General features: G+C 41.2%; 1 protein-coding gene across 2 annotated transcripts in view; it reads right to left on the reverse strand.

Annotated features, from left to right (window-relative positions):
• CCNT1 (cyclin T1) overlaps positions 1 to 19,768 on the reverse strand; it is a 70,744-nt gene that overhangs the window by 28,352 nt on the left and 22,624 nt on the right. Inside the window, exons 1-3 of one of the 2 annotated variants that reach the window (XM_056562238.1) lie at positions 8,474 to 8,712; positions 4,002 to 4,083; positions 3,045 to 3,173 (exon numbers count right to left, since the gene is read on the reverse strand). In XM_056562238.1, coding sequence (XP_056418213.1) covers positions 3,045 to 3,173; positions 4,002 to 4,083; positions 8,474 to 8,619 — 357 coding nt within the window. In that variant the 5' untranslated portion in view covers positions 8,620 to 8,712. Of the gene's footprint in view, positions 1 to 3,044; positions 3,174 to 4,001; positions 4,084 to 8,473; positions 8,713 to 19,768 lie in introns of those variants that run through there. The other variant, XM_056562239.1, reaches the window with a different exon arrangement.

The raw sequence follows: 19,768 nt of genomic DNA on the forward strand, positions 1-19,768 counted from the left end.
CCTTTAAGAAAATATTGGCAACTTTGATTAATACTTTCTTTTATTAGAAGAGTCCATCAAAAACAATATGATCACAGGGCATACAGCTATTGTGCCCTCTGGTGATCATCTGTAATCTGGTAGCAAGAGTTTAATTTCCCTATAGTGCCACTTTCGGAGAAATTAAGCATTACACAGTGAAATTGAGGCATGGACATACTGGGTCATCCAGAGTGAAACACTTTTTGCCGTTGCTCTCTAGTATATATCTTTATTTCTTATTAACCCATTACAAAATGTAACCAATACTAAATTAATAACACATATCAATGGACAAAATATAATAAAAACAGATCGCAACGCTCAGCATGAATCCAAAAAAAGAACTTGTGTGATGGCATAATATCATTAAAGCGATTTAATTACCAGAGACCCCACGACTCATATATTTTCATTTTCTTATTAGAATTTTAACCCTCTCAATCAAAGCTACCCACTATTCTATGTTAGAGGTTATTGGGACAAACCATTTAGACATGATTACTTAGAAATGTTTACCTAAATAAGTAATTTCCCAACAAGGTTGTTTAATGGGCCAAACTTTACAATATCTCCCAACATTGTGACTCTAACAGATTTATAGGCACCTTACATTTTTGTTCTAAGTACTCTGAGATTTTATTCCAAAATACTCATTTTAGGACAATCCCATATTAGATGTTCCAAATTGGCACTGTTCCCTCACATTTTGGGCAAGACGAGGTACTCCTACATTTAATGTTTCACAAAAATTACGGGCAATAATATGATCTATAGATTAAACGTTAACTGTAAGAATTGAAATCTTTTGTTTGATGAACAAGCAACCGAATTTTGACGGATTCTATCCCAACTAATCTTGTCTATACTGCCTGAAACTTTCTCCCATTTCCTTTAAATTCTTAATTGACTATCTTCTGATCGTTCCTCTAACAAACTTATATAAATATATCTTTAAGTTTTCAATCCATCCGTGGGTTTCACCATGTAGGATATTAATGCGATTCTATAGTGAAATAGTCTCTATTTTTGTGTGCACCTATCTGCATGTTTTACTTGCGCAAACCAAAACTCTTTATTTAAATTTAAGCCAATCTGCAGCCTTAGTGTATCAAGGGTACTGACCTACCTTGTGAATATAAGTGATGTATCTAATTCCCTTTTGTCTCCAAATTGGGCAATCCCCACCCACCTTTCCTTTCTGGAAAGGTGAGATTCACATATTTTATCCTAACTCGATCTCTGCCCCATAGAAGCTCATTTATTATTGCCTCTAGTCCTTTAAACCACTGAGTTGCTCTCTACTCTGGCTAGTAAATGACTCCAGAACAGGGAACCCTATATTAACTCACCATTCCCAAACAAGGCATCTGAGAATCTGTCATCAGTATTACCCACACTAACCTATTGGAACAGGCTTGTAGTGCAAAGGACATTGTTAAAAATGATACTTATTTCTCCTCGCTCCAGTATATACAAATGTGGAGCTTGGTGCACACAGTGGGTTCCCAAGCCCAGGGTGCAAAGTTGACATCTAGCCTGCATCTTCATAGTAATGCCTCCTACCATGTTCTGAGCCTTTTCTGCTGCAGAATGGTGCACCACTCTGCAAAGGCTCAGAACCGGGGAGGAGGCATTACTAGGAAGATGCCGGAAGGACGTCGTCATGCACCCGGGCTAGGAATCGCCCCCCCTCCCCCATGCACCAAGCTTCACATTTGTATATACCAAAGAATGGGGATTACCCAAAAACAGACCTTTGGTAATCATTGTCATCAGTGTCACACGCACTGCACGTCTGTACCAATATCATTGAAGAGAAAATGCCATTTTGTAACTTTTGGGGGCTTCCGTTTCTACGCAGTACATTTTTCGGTAAAAATGACACACTCTTTATTGTGTAGGTCCATACAATTAAAATGATACCCTATAGGTTTGATTTTGTCGTACTTCTGGAAAAATAACTACATGCACGAAAATGTATACGTTTAAAATTGTCATCTTCTGACCCCTATAACTTTTTTATTTTTCCACAAACTGGGCTAATTTTTTTGCGCCGTGATCTGAAGTTTTTATCTGTACCATTTTTGTTTTGATCAGACTTTTTGACAGCTTTTTATGGTATAAAAAGTGACCAAAAATACGCTATTTTGGACTTTGGAATTTTTTTGCGCATACGCCATTGACCATGTGGTTTAATTAACAATATATTTTTATGGTTCGGACATTTACACACGCGGCGATACCACGTTTATTTTTATTTGCACACTTTCTTTTTTAATAGGAAAAGGGGGTGATTCTGATTTTTATTAGGGAAGGGGTTAAATCACATTTATTAACTATTTTTTTTTTTTAAACTTTTTTTATGCAGTGTTATAGCCCCCTCTAGTGGCTATAAAACTGTATGCACTGATCTCTTACACTGTTCAATGCTTTGCCATAGGAATGCATTGATCAGTGTTATCTGCGCTTGATTGCTCAAGCCTGGATTTCAGGCTTGGAGCAATCAAACACCGATCGGACAGCCGGGAGTAAGGTAAGACACCTCCCACTGTCCTGTTAGCTGTTCGGGATGCCGCAATTTCAACGCGGCGGTCCCGAACAGCTCCACTGAGCTAACCGGCAGTGTATTCTCCCGTTTTATATGCCGCAATTAACTTTGATCGCAGCGTCTAAATGGTTAATACTGGACATCAGCCCAATCGGCAATATCCGGTATTAGCCGTGGGACCTGGTTGCTGATAGCAACCAGGACCTCGCAGAGCTCAGCTTCTGAGCATACTTCACAGATCGGGAGCGGCCACAGGACGTAATTATACGTCCGTGATCGTTAAGGGGTTAAGCATAGCCAAGTGAGAGATCTTTCTTTGTAGGACTTTTAAGTAGTTAAAAACAGATGTTTGTTATTCACATGCACAATGCAGAACTAAAATTACTACATAAGGATGGAATATGGCAACACGTATGGGCTGCATTACACTATGAACTACTTCTGAATGTATAAAATCACACTAGTGGTTACATACTTCACTTTGGGGGTCCGGTAAGGGTTCCTGAGCATTAAGACAGGCATGAGCGACTTTGATGACATGTTCCAACTTCCGAGGCTGTTCCTCCACCTTTGCTGCTAAAAACAGTGCAGCAGGTGCTACAGTCTTGAGATCAAAAAGGAAAAAAGAAAAAAACAGAATGTGTCTGACAACATTATAGTTACTTAACATACATTTTGGTTACTCTTAAATTATAAGAAATTGAGAATACTTTTCTTTTATCTATTTATATGTACCTAATGATTATCTATTGAATTTGTACCTCCCTAATAACAACTGACTGCGACTATTTCACACCACATTTGGAGGCCTAATAATAAAGTCTTCCCAATTAAAAGAAAGAGCAAGTAGTGGCAAAAATATTGCCATAGGACCCTAGCACACTTTTGTATACTTTTTACCTATAAAACACATTCAAACATAAATGTAAATATTGCAATGTTTTCAATGTAACTAGACCAACACTGTAAGGCAGTGTTTTCCAACCAGGGTCCCTCCAGCTGTTGCAAAACTACAGCTCCCAGCATGCCCGGACAGCCGAAGGCTGTCCGGGCATGTTGAGAGTTGTAGTTTTGCAACAGCTGGAAGCACCCTGGTTGGGAACACTGTTGTAAGGACTGTGTAAAAAATATTTTCCTCCAGGTGCTGTACCTCACAGATCCTGACTATCTGATCCATCCACAGCCAAAGAAGTGGCTGACATTGGAAGAACTGGAGTGCTGCTACTTACTTTGTGTATGTAACATGCTAAAATTGTCATTTTGACAAACATTTATAGAACGGTAAACAGCATAAGGCCCTAGGCTATTTACATTTTTTATTTTTTTTAAACTAAAGATTAAAGGCTAAGAATCCTCCTTAATTCCTAATAATCTCTGTAGTTTATAAATGACAGTACATTTAGTAAATTAAACTTTACACAATATCACTTACATTACGGTGGAATCTTGTAAATGACTGGACCATATAGAAACGATGCATGTATACAATAGCTGTATTAATAGTCAGTTGAGAGCTACATTATTAAAACTAAGGAAAATCACAGATTCAAAAAGATACCAAAGCAATAACAAGAAAGTGCAGTCTTAACAATGTAAAGTTGAGCTTAAAAATGTCATTAAGTTTTATAACGCGAATATACAGTAAGTGGATGTACACCAGCGCTGGAGGGTGTGAAAGAATGCCTGATCTGCTGCTGTACTATCGTACGCTATTACCTATATCGTACACAAACATTTTTAGATAACACTACAAGTTTTATAATGCATTTTATATAGGCGCAAAAACACAGAAGCCGACAGCCGCATGCCTCTGATATACAGCAGCCAATTGCCCCATGAGTTTGCCTGCAAACTTGTGGGCGATTGGTTGCTTCCAGACTCATGCGGTTCTAGTATGTGTATGTATATATATTATATATATATATATATATATATATTAATCAGATGTTTCCTCCATAGGTCTTTAAATTTTTTTCTTACTTGCCCTCAAACAATGTGCTGTACAAGCTGTTTTCTCTCTATAATAATGCACAGCCTATGTGATCCTCCCCTGCAGACTGCCTTGTATCTGCTCTATTCTATTTCCAGTCTGTGTAAGCTGTCCTCCAAGGTTTCTCTCCCCTCTGTCTGTGCAACCCCAACGTCTGTTATCTATAACACCAAGAGCGCAGTAAGATCCAGCCAGGCTTCTTGAGACTGTAGAGAATGATGCTATGTCTAGGGAGAGAAAGAAGAGCTGAGGAGATGCTGAGACAATACCACACTAACAATGAAAGGACTATACAACTTACTGTCAGGGGTAAATAACACAAAAGCATGCTGAAGCCAGTGCAATCTGAGATAACACTATTTTCGTAGTAAGTTATATATCACGGGGTGATAGTTTTACGGTGGAAAACAATATTTTTTTTTTCCAATCAACTGGTGCCAGAAAGTTAAACAGATTTGTAAATTACTTCTATTGATTTCTTCCAGTACTTATCAGCTGGTGTAATCTTCAGAGGAAGTTGTATTTTTTTTTTCAGTCTGACCACACTGCTCTCTGTTGACACCTCTGTCCATATCAGGAACTGTTCAGAGTACAAGAAATCCCCATAGCAAACCTCTCCTGCTCTGGACAGTTCCTGATACGGACAGAGGTGTCAGCAGAGAGCACTGTGTTTAGACTAGAAAGAACTATGCAACTTCTTCTGTATTATACAGCAGCTGATAACTACTGGAAGTAGAGATGAGCGAACTTACAGTAAATTCGATTCCTCATGAACTTCTCGGCTCGGCAGTTTTTGACTTATCCTGCATAAATTAGTTCAGCTTTCAGGTGCTCCGGTGGTCTGGAAAAGGTGGATACATTCCTAGGAAAGTCTCCTAGGACTGTATCCACCTTTTCCAGCCCATCAGAGCACCTGAAAGCTGAACTAATTTATGCAGGAAAAGTCATCAACTGCCGAGCCGAGAAGTTTGTGACAAATCGAATTTACTGTAAGTTCGCTCATCTCTAACTGGAAGTATTAAGAATGTTTTAATAGAAGTCATTTACAAACCTGCCTAACTTTCTGGCACCGGAGTACCCCTTTAAATACAATTTTCATGTTCTATGTTTTGTAGTTTAGGATTCTTATGTTCATCACTTAATCACATTATCTAGTGCTGGGTTGTATCATGACTAAATACAATTTTCTAATACACACAAACTTTTTGTAATGTGAAAGCTTATGCTAGCTTATAGTATGGCACAACTGTAAAAGCAAATGTGGCAAGTTATAATGCAATGGTTAGCAAACCTGATGAGTTGTAACACTATATTCATACACAGCAGATTTGCATGTGCAACAAATCTACCACATGTAAATATACCTAAACTATAGAGGATGCAAAGTGTGCAGCTGCAACCTGGCTTCTGGAGCCTGAAGGAACCCAAAAGAGGCTTCTGCCTCACAATAGGAGACCAGTTCTATCAATTATGATGATTGCAAATGTTCAAGATACATCTTTGGCACAGGAAAGTTGCATAAACAATTCACAGGAATGTGACAGTAGTTTACGTAACTATGTATTCCTGTCTAGTGCAACTGCTGAGTCACTGAAATGGAGCCGTAGTGCTGCAAAGAGCCTGAGTGCAAACATCATTGGCACATGAAACCTAGGTTTTGCCAAAGGATGTGTGTCAAATATCTGCATGAAATCCACAACCCAAATTGGGGGAATAAATAAAACCAGTCTTACTTGTCCATACAAACCAGAGCTCAGATTTGTACTTTTTAAACTGCTGTGATAAAATAAAAGTCACGCGGTCATTGTTTGCTATGGGTAAATAAACAGTTAATTATTTCTGTAAACAGATTTCTCAAAAGGAAGTCAGTCTGTTGCCTATAGCACACACACCTATAAAGCACAGCTTTAAAGGGGTACTCCGGTGCTTAGACATCTTATCTCCTATTCAAAGGATAGGGGATAACATGCCTGATCGCGGGAGTCCAGCCGCTGGGGACCCCCGTGATCGTGCACGCGGCACCCCGTTTATAATCAGTACCCGGAGCGTGTTGGCTCCGGGTCTGATTACCGGCGACCACAGGGCCGACAGCGTGTGATGTCATGCCTCTGCCCCCGTGTGACGTCACGCTCCGCCCCTCAATGCAAGCCTATGGGAGGGGGCGTGACATTTTAGGCTCCGCACTTTTCCAATAACTATAATGCCCCAAACTGTAATAATGCACACCCTTAATAGAATTGGTAGCAGTAGTTGTTCCAGCATTAGGGTGCATGCACACCACGTTTTTGCAATACAGTTCCTGTATCAGGTTTTTGATGAACGGATTCCTCAAAACCTGACAACTGTATCAAAAAGTGTGAACAAATTTTAACCCATATACAGTTGAAAACAGTATACGGTTTGAAAAATGATGTCCAGTTGCATCAGTCTTTTAAGAAAAAAAAAAGTATACATTTTTAACTTTTTACTCCATTTTGAATAAAGTTTCACTTGTTTGATTGAAATTCCAAGAAAAAAACCAACTATGTAAAGTCAAAAACCGTATGGTGAAAACCTGATGGAACCATATGCACATACAGTTCTGTACAGTTCCCATTGACTCCCATGTTAAAAAAAAAAAAAAACACATACGGTTTAATACAGTTTTTCACCCGGACCAAGAAACGTGGTAGACTACAGTTTTGGGTACGGGTGAAAAAACAGACAAAACCGTATGAGATGCAAAACTGACTAAACCGGATGATGCGTTTCACATACAGTTTACAATGTTAAGTCAATGCATACGGTTTTCTATACAGTTCCATACGTTTTTTTACTTGAAACCGTATACGAGAACTATATAGCAAAAACGTGGTGTGCATGCACCCTTATAAAAACAGCCGATTTCTTCAAAACAGCACCACATTTGTCTGCAGGCTGTGTGTGGTACTGCAGCTCCATTGAATCAAATGGAGCCAAGTCGCAATACCACACACTTGGACAACGTGTTGGTTTTGGAATAAACTAGCTCTGCTTCTATTGCTGAATACTCCTTCCAGAGTGATCTAGAGCTGGAGTCTGAACTTTCAATAGGCCACCCTATACACAGACCGCACACCGTCTGACAACACAATGCACACTAAAAATAAAGAGTTAACACAATATTAAATCAAAGACACCACACATCTGTCTCCAGTTTATTATCACAAGTATTCTGCAGGTTTTATTTTTCGTGTGCCTTGTATTGTGTTTGACAGTTTGCACTCTGTGTTCTCCAAGTATTGTAGAACCACAACTCCCATCATGCCCAGATAACCTTCAGCTATCTGGGCACAATAGGAGCTGTAGTTTTGCAACTATTTCTGCATATCCCCTACACTAGGAGTACCCATCAGAATCCACGTTAATGGTCATATCATTTAATGGTCAATTACATGTTACCATGGTAACAGAGCAATACCATCCCATAGTGCAGTGTTACATAACCAGGGTGCCTCCAGCTGTTGCAAAACTATAACTACCAGCAGGCCCGGACAGCCAACGGCTGCCCGGGCCTGCTGGGAGTTGTAGTTTTGCAACAGCTGGAGGCACCCTGGTTGGTTAACACTGCCATAAGAGGTGCATATTAGGAGTCAGGTCACTACCTGGTAAAACCAAGGGGCACATGACTACCTGCACCTCTGGGTGTAAGCCATACAATGTAGCGCCAATGAGAGCAGTTCTATATACACACGGGTAGGGTGGGGTAAGACCCTCCCAGCCCAGAACATGGCCGCCCCCATGACGGGTAACGTCCCCAGCAGACGTGCATGCTCGTCACTGACTTGTGTAGGCAGAGGGAGAGCGCTGCTCCCAGGTGCGGGGCCTACAAGCTCCCGGCTTCCGGCCTTCCTTCCTGACAAGAGCCCAAGCAGGAGCAGGCCAGGGAAGGATACACATTAAGACGTTGGCCCATATCTTGCAGGAGGTTAGCCGCCTGCTGCCGGTACGAGAGCTCTTTATCCGGGTCCAGGCCGGCACGGCGGGAGGGGCTGCGCTCTAGCTGCTCCCGGGTGAAATACCAGCGGCTCGGCGGCGCCATGACGGGATAGGTGGGAACGCGCGAGAGAAAACAGGAAGTGCGTCATCGCCGGACGCAGCGCGGCCAGACCGCGTACACCGGAAGTTGTCATGAGAGGGCGGGGCTAGGCGAAGTCTGCGAGAGACGCTTTACATAAATAGGGACTAAGGGCGGAGCGCTAGGAGGGGGTTGTGTAACAGACGGAAGTGGGCGGAGCCTGTACTCGAGTTTAGGCGAGCAGTGTAATGTCATACATACTGTATACTAAATATCTGCGTAGTATGTGGTGATCTGCTCCAATGTGACCTCACAATGTACATACATGAATTAATGCCCAAATGTGACGTCACATTATCCAAAAATGATTATAATTCCTAACTGAGAACTCAGAAAGTCCCACTGTCATACCTCCCAACTTTTGGTGAGAGCAGAGATACTAGCCACGCCTCTGACCACACTTATTGCCACGCCCCCAGTCACGCCCTAACCAGCCTGCACCTGCAGAATGTGAAGTTTAGGAGGACCTCCAATACTGACAACACCCCCCATCATTACCACTACAGACCATATAAGAGATTACATACAGTTATATCAGGTGACTGACAACAACCCCCATCATTACCACTACAGACCATATAAGAGATTACATACAGTTATATCAGGTGACTGACAACAACCCCCATCATTACCACTACAGACCATATAAGAGATTACATACAGTTATATCAGGTGACTGACAACAACCCCCATCATTACCACTACAGACCATATAAGTGATTACATACAGTTATATCAGGTGACTGACAACAACCCCCATCATTACCACTACAGACCATATAAGAGATTACATACAGTTATATCAGGTGACTGACAACAACCCCCATCATTACCACTACAGACCATATAAGTGATTACATACAGTTTTATCAGGTGACTGACAACAACCCCCATCATTACCACTACAGACCATATAAGTGATTACATACAGTCATATCAGGTGACTGACAACAACCCCCTTCATTACCACTACAGACCATATAAGAGATTACATACAGTTATATCAGGTGACTGACAACAACCCCCATCATTACCACTACAGACCATATAAGAGATTACATACAGTTATATCAGGTGACTGACAACAACCACCATCATTACCACTAGAGACCATATAAGTGATTACATACAGTTATATCAGGTAACTGACAACAACCCCCATCATTACCACTACAGACCATATAAGAGATTACATAGTTATATCAGGTGACTGACAACAACCCCCATCATTACCACTAGAGACCATATAAGTGATTACATACAGTCATATCAGGTGACTGACAACAACCCCCATCATTACCACTACAGACCATATAAGAGATTACATAGTTATATCAGGTGACTGACAACAACCCCCATCATTACCACTACAGACCATATAAGAGATTACATACAGTCATATCAGGTGATTGATAACAACCCCCATCATTACCACTACAGACCATATAAGAGATTACATAGTTATATCAGGTGACTGACAACAACCCCCATCATTACCACTACAGACCATATAAGTGATTACATACAGTCATATCAGGTGACTGACAACAACCCCCATCATTACCACTACAGACCATATAAGAGATTACATACAGTTATATCAGGTGACTGACAACAACCCCCATCATTACCACTACAGACCATATAAGAGATTACATACAGTTATATCAGGTGATTGACAACAACCCCCATCATTACCACTACAGACCATATAAGAGATTACATAGTTATATCAGGTGACTGACAACAACCCCCATCATTACCACTACAGACCATATAAGAGATTACATACAGTTATATCAGGTGACTGACAACAACCCCCATCATTACCACTACAGACCATATAAGAGATTACATAGTTATATCAGGTGACTGACAACAACCCCCATCATTACCACTACAGACCATATAAGTGATTACATACAGTCATATCAGGTGATTGATAACAACCCCCATCATTACCACTACAGACCATATAAGAGATTACATAGTTATATCAGGTGACTGACAACAACCCCCATCATTACCACTACAGACCATATAAGTGATTACATACAGTCATATCAGGTGACTGACAACAACCCCCATCATTACCACTACAGACCATATAAGAGATTACATACAGTTATATCAGGTGACTGACAACAACCCCCATCATTACCACTACAGACCATATAAGAGATTACATACAGTTATATCAGGTGACTGACAACAACCCCCATCATTACCACTACAGACCATATAAGAGATTACATACAGTTATATCAGGTGACTGACAACAACCCCCATCATTACCACTACAGACCATATAAGAGATTACATACAGTTATATCTGGTGACTGACAACAACCCCCATCATTACCACTACAGACCATATAAGAGATTACATACAGTTATATCAGGTGACTGACAACAACCCCCATCATTACCACTACAGACCATATAAGAGATTACATAGTTATATCAGGTGACTGACAACAACCCCCATCATTACCACTACAGACCATATAAGAGATTACATACAGTTATATCAGGTGATTGACAACAACCCCCATCATTACCACTAGAGACCATATAAGTGATTACATACAGTCATATCAGGTGACTGACAACAACCCCCATCATTACCACTACAGACCATATAAGAGATTACATAGTTATATCAGGTGACTGACAACAACCCCCATCATTACCACTACAGACCATATAAGAGATTACATACAGTTATATCAGGTGATTGATAACAACCCCCATCATTACCACTACAGACCATATAAGAGATTACATAGTTATATCAGGTGACTGACAACAACCCCCATCATTACCACTACAGACCATATAAGTGATTACATACAGTCATATCAGGTGACTGACAACAACCCCCATCATTACCACTACAGACCATATAAGAGATTACATACAGTTATATCAGGTGACTGACAACAACCCCCATCATTACCACTACAGACCATATAAGAGATTACATACAGTTATATCAGGTGATTGACAACAACCCCCATCATTAACACTACAGACCATATAAGAGATTACATAGTTATATCAGGTGACTGACAACAACCCCCATCATTACCACTACAGACCATATAAGAGATTACATACAGTCATATCAGGTGATTGATAACAACCCCCATCATTACCACTACAGACCATATAAGAGATTACATAGTTATATCAGGTGACTGACAACAACCCCCATCATTACCACTACAGACCATATAAGTGATTACATACAGTCATATCAGGTGACTGACAACAACCCCCATCATTACCACTACAGACCATATAAGAGATTACATACAGTTATATCAGGTGACTGACAACAACCCCCATCATTACCACTACAGACCATATAAGAGATTACATACAGTTATATCAGGTGACTGACAACAACCCCCATCATTACCACTACAGACCATATAAGAGATTACATACAGTTATATCAGGTGACTGACAACAACCCCCATCATTACCACTACAGACCATATAAGAGATTACATACAGTTATATCAGGTGACTGACAACAACCCCCATCATTACCACTACAGACCATATAAGAGATTACATACAGTTATATCAGGTGACTGACAACAACCCCCATCATTACCACTACAGACCATATAAGAGATTACATAGTTATATCAGGTGACTGACAACAACCCCCATCATTACCACTACAGACCATATAAGAGATTACATACAGTTATATCAGGTGATTGATAACAACCCCCATCATTACCACTACAGACCATATAAGAGATTACATAGTTATATCAGGTGACTGACAACAACCCCCATCATTACCACTACAGACCATATAAGTGATTACATACAGTCATATCAGGTGACTGACAACAACCCCCATCATTACCACTACAGACCATATAAGAGATTACATACAGTTATATCAGGTGACTGACAACAACCCCCATCATTACCACTACAGACCATATAAGAGATTACATACAGTTATATCAGGTGACTGACAACAACCCCCATCATTACCACTACAGACCATATAAGTGATAACATACAGTTATATCAGGTGACTGACAACAACCCCCATCATTACCACTACAGACCATATAAGTGATTACATACAGTTATATTAGGTGACTGACAACAACCCCCATCATTACCACTACAGACCATATAAGTGATTACATACAGTCATATCAGGTGACTGACAACAACCCCCATCATTACCACTACAGACTATATAAGAGATTACATACAGTTATATCAGTAGACAACAACCCCCATCATTACCACTACAGACCATATAAGTGATTACATACAGTCATATCAGGTGACTGACAACAACCCCCATCATTACGCTACCGACCATGTAAGAGATTACATACAGTCATATCAGGTGACTGACAACAACCCTCATCATTACCGCTACAGACCATATAAGAGATTACATACAGTCATATCAGGTGACTGACAACAACCCCCATCATTACCACTACAGACCATATAAGAGATTACATACAGTCATATCAGGTGACTGACAACAACCCCCATCATTACCACTACAGACCATATAAGTGATAACATACAGTTATATCAGGTGACTGACAACAACCCCCATCATTACCACTACAGACCATATAAGTGATTACATACAGTTATATCAGGTGACTGACAACAACCCCCATCATTACCACTACAGACCATATAAGAGATTACATACAGTTATATCAGGTGACTGACAACAACCCCCATCATTACCACTACAGACCATATAAGAGATTACATACAGTTATATCAGGTGACTGACAACAACCCCCATCATTACCACTACAGACCATATAAGAGATTACATACAGTTATATCAGGTGACTGACAACAACCCCCATCATTACCACTACAGACCATATAAGAGATTACATACAGTTATATCAGGTGACTGACAACAACCCCCATCATTACCACTACAGACCATATAAGAGATTACATAGTTATATCAGGTGACTGACAACAACCCCCATCATTACCACTACAGACCATATAAGTGATTACATACAGTTATATCAGGTGACTGACAACAACCCCCATCATTACCACTACAGACCATATAAGTGATTACATACAGTCATATCAGGTGACTGACAACAACCCCCATCATTACCACTACAGACTATATAAGAGATTACATACAGTTATATCAGTAGACAACAACCCCCATCATTACCACTACAGACCATATAAGTGATTACATACAGTCATATCAGGTGACTGACAACAACCCCCATCATTACGCTACCGACCATGTAAGAGATTACATACAGTCATATCAGGTGACTGACAACAACCCTCATCATTACCGCTACAGACCATATAAGAGATTACATACAGTCATATCAGGTGACTGACAACAACCCCCATCATTACCACTACAGACCATATAAGAGATTACATACAGTCATATCAGGTGACTGACAACAACCCCCATCATTACCACTACAGACCATATAAGTGATAACATACAGTTATATCAGGTGACTGACAACAACCCCCATCATTACCACTACAGACCATATAAGTGATTACATACAGTTATATCAGGTGACTGACAACAACCCCCATCATTACCACTACAGACCATATAAGAGATTACATACAGTTATATCAGGTGACTGACAACAACCCCCATCATTACCACTACAGACCATATAAGAGATTACATACAGTTATCAGGTGACTGACAGCAACCCCCATCATTACCACTACAGACCATATAAGTGATTACATACAGTCATATCAGGTGACTGACAACAACCCCCATCATTACCACTACAGACCATATAAGAGATTACATACAGTTATATCAGGTGACTGACAACAACCCTCATCATTACCACTACAGACCATATAAGAGATTACATACAGTTATATCAGGTGACTGACAACAACCACCATCATTACCACTAGAGACCATATAAGTGATTACATACAGTCATATCAGGTGACTGACAACAACCCTCATCATTACCACTACAAACTATATAAGATATTACATACAGTCATATCATGTGACTGACAACAACCCCCATCATTACCACTACAGACCATATAAGAGATTACATACAGTTATCAGGTGACTGACAGCAACCCCCATCATTACCACTACAGACCATATAAGAGATTACATAGTTATATCAGGTGACTGACAACAACCCCCATCATTACCACTACAGACCATATAAGTGATTACATACAGTTATATCAGGTGACTGACAACAACCCCCATCATTACCACTACAGACCATATAAGTGATTACATACAGTCATATCAGGTGACTGACAACAACCCCCATCATTACCACTACAGACCATATAAGAGATTACATACAGTTATATCAGGTGACTGACAACAACCCTCATCATTACCACTACAGACCATATAAGAGATTACATACAGTTATATCAGGTGACTGACAACAACCACCATCATTACCACTAGAGACCATATAAGTGATTACATACAGTCATATCAGGTGACTGACAACAACCCTCATCATTACCACTACAAACTATATAAGATATTACATACAGTCATATCATGTGACTGACAACAACCCCCATCATTACCACTACAGACCATATAAGAGATTACATACAGTTATCAGGTGACTGACAGCAACCCCCATCATTACCACTACAGACCATATAAGAGATTACATAGTTATATCAGGTGACTGACAACAACCCCCATCATTACCACTACAGACCATATAAGTGATTACATACAGTTATATCAGGTGACTGACAACAACCCCCATCATTACCACTACAGACCATATAAGTGATTACATACAGTCATATCAGGTGACTGACAACAACCCCCATCATTACCACTACAGACCATATAAGAGATTACATACAGTTATATCAGGTGACTGACAACAACCCTCATCATTACCACTACAGACCATATAAGAGATTACATACAGTTATATCAGGTGACTGACAACAACCACCATCATTACCACTAGAGACCATATAAGTGATTACATACAGTCATATCAGGTGACTGACAACAACCCTCATCATTACCACTACAAACTATATAAGATATTACATACAGTCATATCATGTGACTGACAACAACCCCCATCATTACCACTACAAACTATATAAGATATTACATACAGTCATATCATGTGACTGACAACAACCCCCATCATTACCACTACAGACTATATATGAGATTACATACAGTTATATCAGTAGACAACAACCCCCATCATTACCACTACAGACCATATAAGTGATTACATACAGTTATATCAGGTGACTGACAACAACCCCCATCATTACGCTACCGACCATGTAAGAGATTACATACAGTCATATCAGGTGACTGACAACAACCCCCATCATTACCACTACAGACCATATAAGAGATTACATACAGTCATATCAGGTGACTGACAACAACCCCCATCATTACCACTACAGACCATAAGAGATTACATACAGTCATATCAGGTGACTGACAACAACCCCCATCATTACCACTACAGACCATATAAGGGATTACATACAGTCAGATCAGGTGACTGACAACAACCCCCATCATTACCACTACAGACTATATATGAGATTACATACAGTTATATCAGTAGACAACAACCCCCATCATTACCACTACAGACCATATAAGTGATTACATACAGTTATATCAAGTGACTGACAACAACCCCCATCATTACCACTACAGACCATATAAGTGATTACATACAGTCATATCAGGTGACTGACAACAACCCCCATCATTACGCTACCGACCATGTAAGAGATTACATACAGTCATATCAGGTGACTGACAACAACCCTCATCATTACCGCTACAGACCATATAAGAGATTACATACAGTCATATCAGGTGACTGACAACAACCCCCATCATTACCACTACAGACCATATAAGAGATTACATACAGTCATATCAGGTGACTGACAACAACCCCCATCATTACCACTACAGACCATATAAGAGATTACATACAGTCATATCAGGTGACTGACAACAACCCCCATCATTACCACTACAGACCATATAAGTGATTACATACAGTCAGATCAGGTGACTGACAACAACCCCCATCATTACCACTACAGACTATATATGAGATTACATACAGTTATATCAGTAGACAACAACCCCCATCATTACCACTACAGACCATATAAGTGATTACATACAGTCATATCAGGTGACTGACAACAACCCCCATCATTACCACTACAGACCATATAAGAGATTACATACAGTCATATCAGGTGACTGACAACAACCCCCATCATTACCACTACAGACCATATAAGTGATTACATACAGTCATATCAGGTGACTGACAACAACCCCCATCATTACCACTACAGACCATATAAGTGATTACATACAGTCATATCAGGTGACTGACAACAACCCCCATCATTACCACTACAGACCATGTAAGAGATTACATACAGTTATATCAGGTGACTGACAACAACCCTCATCATTACCGCTACAGACCATATAAGAGATTACATACAGTCATATCAGGTGACTGACAACAACCCCCATCATTACCACTACAGACCATATAAGAGATTACATACAGTCATATCAGGTGATGTCTTCTCTGATCGGCATCCTCCACTTTCCTATTTTCTTCTCCATCCAGCTCAAACCGTTTTGATGATTTCTTCCGGCTACGACTCATCACTGGAGAACATGGTGGGGAAAAAACATTTTAGGCTCCGCACTTTTCCAATAACTATAATGCCCCAAACTGTAATAATGCGCACCCTTAATAGAATTGATAGCAGCAGATGTCCCCACATTAGATTGCCAGCAGATACCCCCATATTAGGTTGGCAGCAGATACCCCCATGTTAGGTTGGCAGCAGATACCCCCATGTTAGGTTGGCAGATACCTTCATCCGGTGGGATATTTCCGCGCCACTCACAACATATATGAAAGTTCTGTGGACTTTGAACCTGGCTGATTTTATTGTTTGTATTCCATGAAAAATGCTGGATGGCATGTATAAAAAAAAGTATTTTGGATAAAAGCAAACAGAAAACGCAATCTTATGGTGTGTGTCTAATTACTTACTCTGGAGTGGTGGAGCATCCAGACAGACACATGAGAGCCACCCAAGGTGTTACCGATTCAGCACTCTGATTTGTATTACTTGTGGATGTGGCAGCAGATGTCCCCCACATTAGGTTGGCAGCAAATGTTCCCCACATTTGTTGGCAGCAGATAACCCCCACATTAGGGTGGCAGCAGATATCCCCCACATTAGGGTGGCAGCAGATGTCCCCCACATTAGGTTGGCAGCAGATAGCTCCCAATTACATTGGCAGCAGATACCCAGAGCCAGCTCTGCCTATAGGCACAATAGGCAGCTGCCTAGAGCGCCCTCTTCATGGGTGCAATAAAGTTAGTCAGCATCCAAAGCACCCGTCCATCTGAAGCACCTGCCCATCAAGCAAAACCCTGCCACGCTACCCCCATCCCACCCATACTATAATAATTGCCATTTTCAGCCTGCTGGAGGAGCACAACGCCAACCCCCAAGGCAGACAGGGGCGATCACTAAGGTCAGATCCATAAAACATTCTGAGATCGCGTGTGCCTCCATACATGGAAAAGAGCTGATGGGGGGGGGGGGGGGGTCAAGGGGCAGCAAAATTTGCTTTCGCCTAGCGTGGCAAAATCCTTGCACCAGACCTGCAGATACACTCCATATTAAGTTGGCAGCAGATGTCCCCCATATTAGGTTGGCAGCAGATGTCCCCCATATTAGGTTGGCAGCAGATGTCCCCCATATTAGGTTGGCAGCAGATGTCCCCCATATTGGGTTGGCAGCAGAATACCCTTCATAGTAGGCAGCAGATTCCCCTCATAGAAGACGGCAGGTTCCCCCATAGTAGGCAGCAGTACTAGGCAGCAGTACCCCCTTATTAGACAGCAGTACCCCCATATTAGACAGCAGTGTCCCCCATAGTAGGCAGCAGTGTCTCCATTTTAGGCAGCTGTAGCTGTACCCCAGAGTAGGCAGCAGTGTCCCTCATACTAGGCAGCATTACCCCCATATTGACATTAGTCAGCAGTGTCCATCATATTAGGCAGCAGTGTCCCCCATAGTAGGCAGCAGTGTCCCCATATTAGGCAGTAATGTCCCCATATTAGGCAGCAGTACCCCCATAGTAGGGAGCAGTGTCCCCCATAGTAGGCAGCAGTACCCCCATAGTAGGCAGCAGCAGTATCCCCCATGGTAGGCAGCAGCAGTTCCCCCCATGGTAGGCAGCAGCAGTCGTCCCCCCCCCCCCCCCCCCCCAACTCCTGCGGCTCTTCTGTCTTCTTCCCAGCGGCTCTGGCTGTTTCCTCAGCATGGCCTCTCCTTTTTTCTTCCTCTGCACTACTGCGTCTAATGATGCCACTTGTCTGCTGGAGCCGCAGGAGCGCAGATGAAGCCTCTTGTGTCTGCTGGCTAAATGTAGCCAGTGGACACAAGTGTGATTGACAGGATAAGGAGCCAATGGCTCTTTACCCTGTCAAACTTCCCACCGAGAGCCGCATTTAACTGAAGACGCCTCATTAGGAGGTATTTACAGTTAAATGTGGGTGGCCCTTCCGGGACAGCGTGACATCACCCCAAAAGCGGAAATGTCCTGCCGGATCTGGGACAGTTGGGAGGTATGCCACTGTGACCTCACAATCTCAAATATGAAGTCACAATTTCTCTAATATAATGCATCAATGCATCTCTGTGACCTCAAAATGCCCAAAAGTGACATTACGAAGTGAGTGTGTCATTACAAGAGTGTCATTACGATATGACATCACAATTAAACCACTGTCTAAATGTAACCTCACCACGTCACACTGTGACATGACAATGCCCCACTCTGACCTAACCGTGTACTAATGTTACTTTAACAATGACAGATAAGGTTACAGTTCCCTACAGAAACATCACATTGTGTCATTAGTATACCTAGATGTGACATCACATTGCCCCACTCTTACCTCACAGTGTATGAATGTAACATCACAACGCCTAAATGTGTCCCCCCCATGAC

This window comes from Hyla sarda, chromosome 2 (genome assembly GCF_029499605.1).
Source record: "Hyla sarda isolate aHylSar1 chromosome 2, aHylSar1.hap1, whole genome shotgun sequence".
Classification (NCBI taxonomy): Eukaryota; Metazoa; Chordata; class Amphibia; order Anura; family Hylidae; genus Hyla; species Hyla sarda.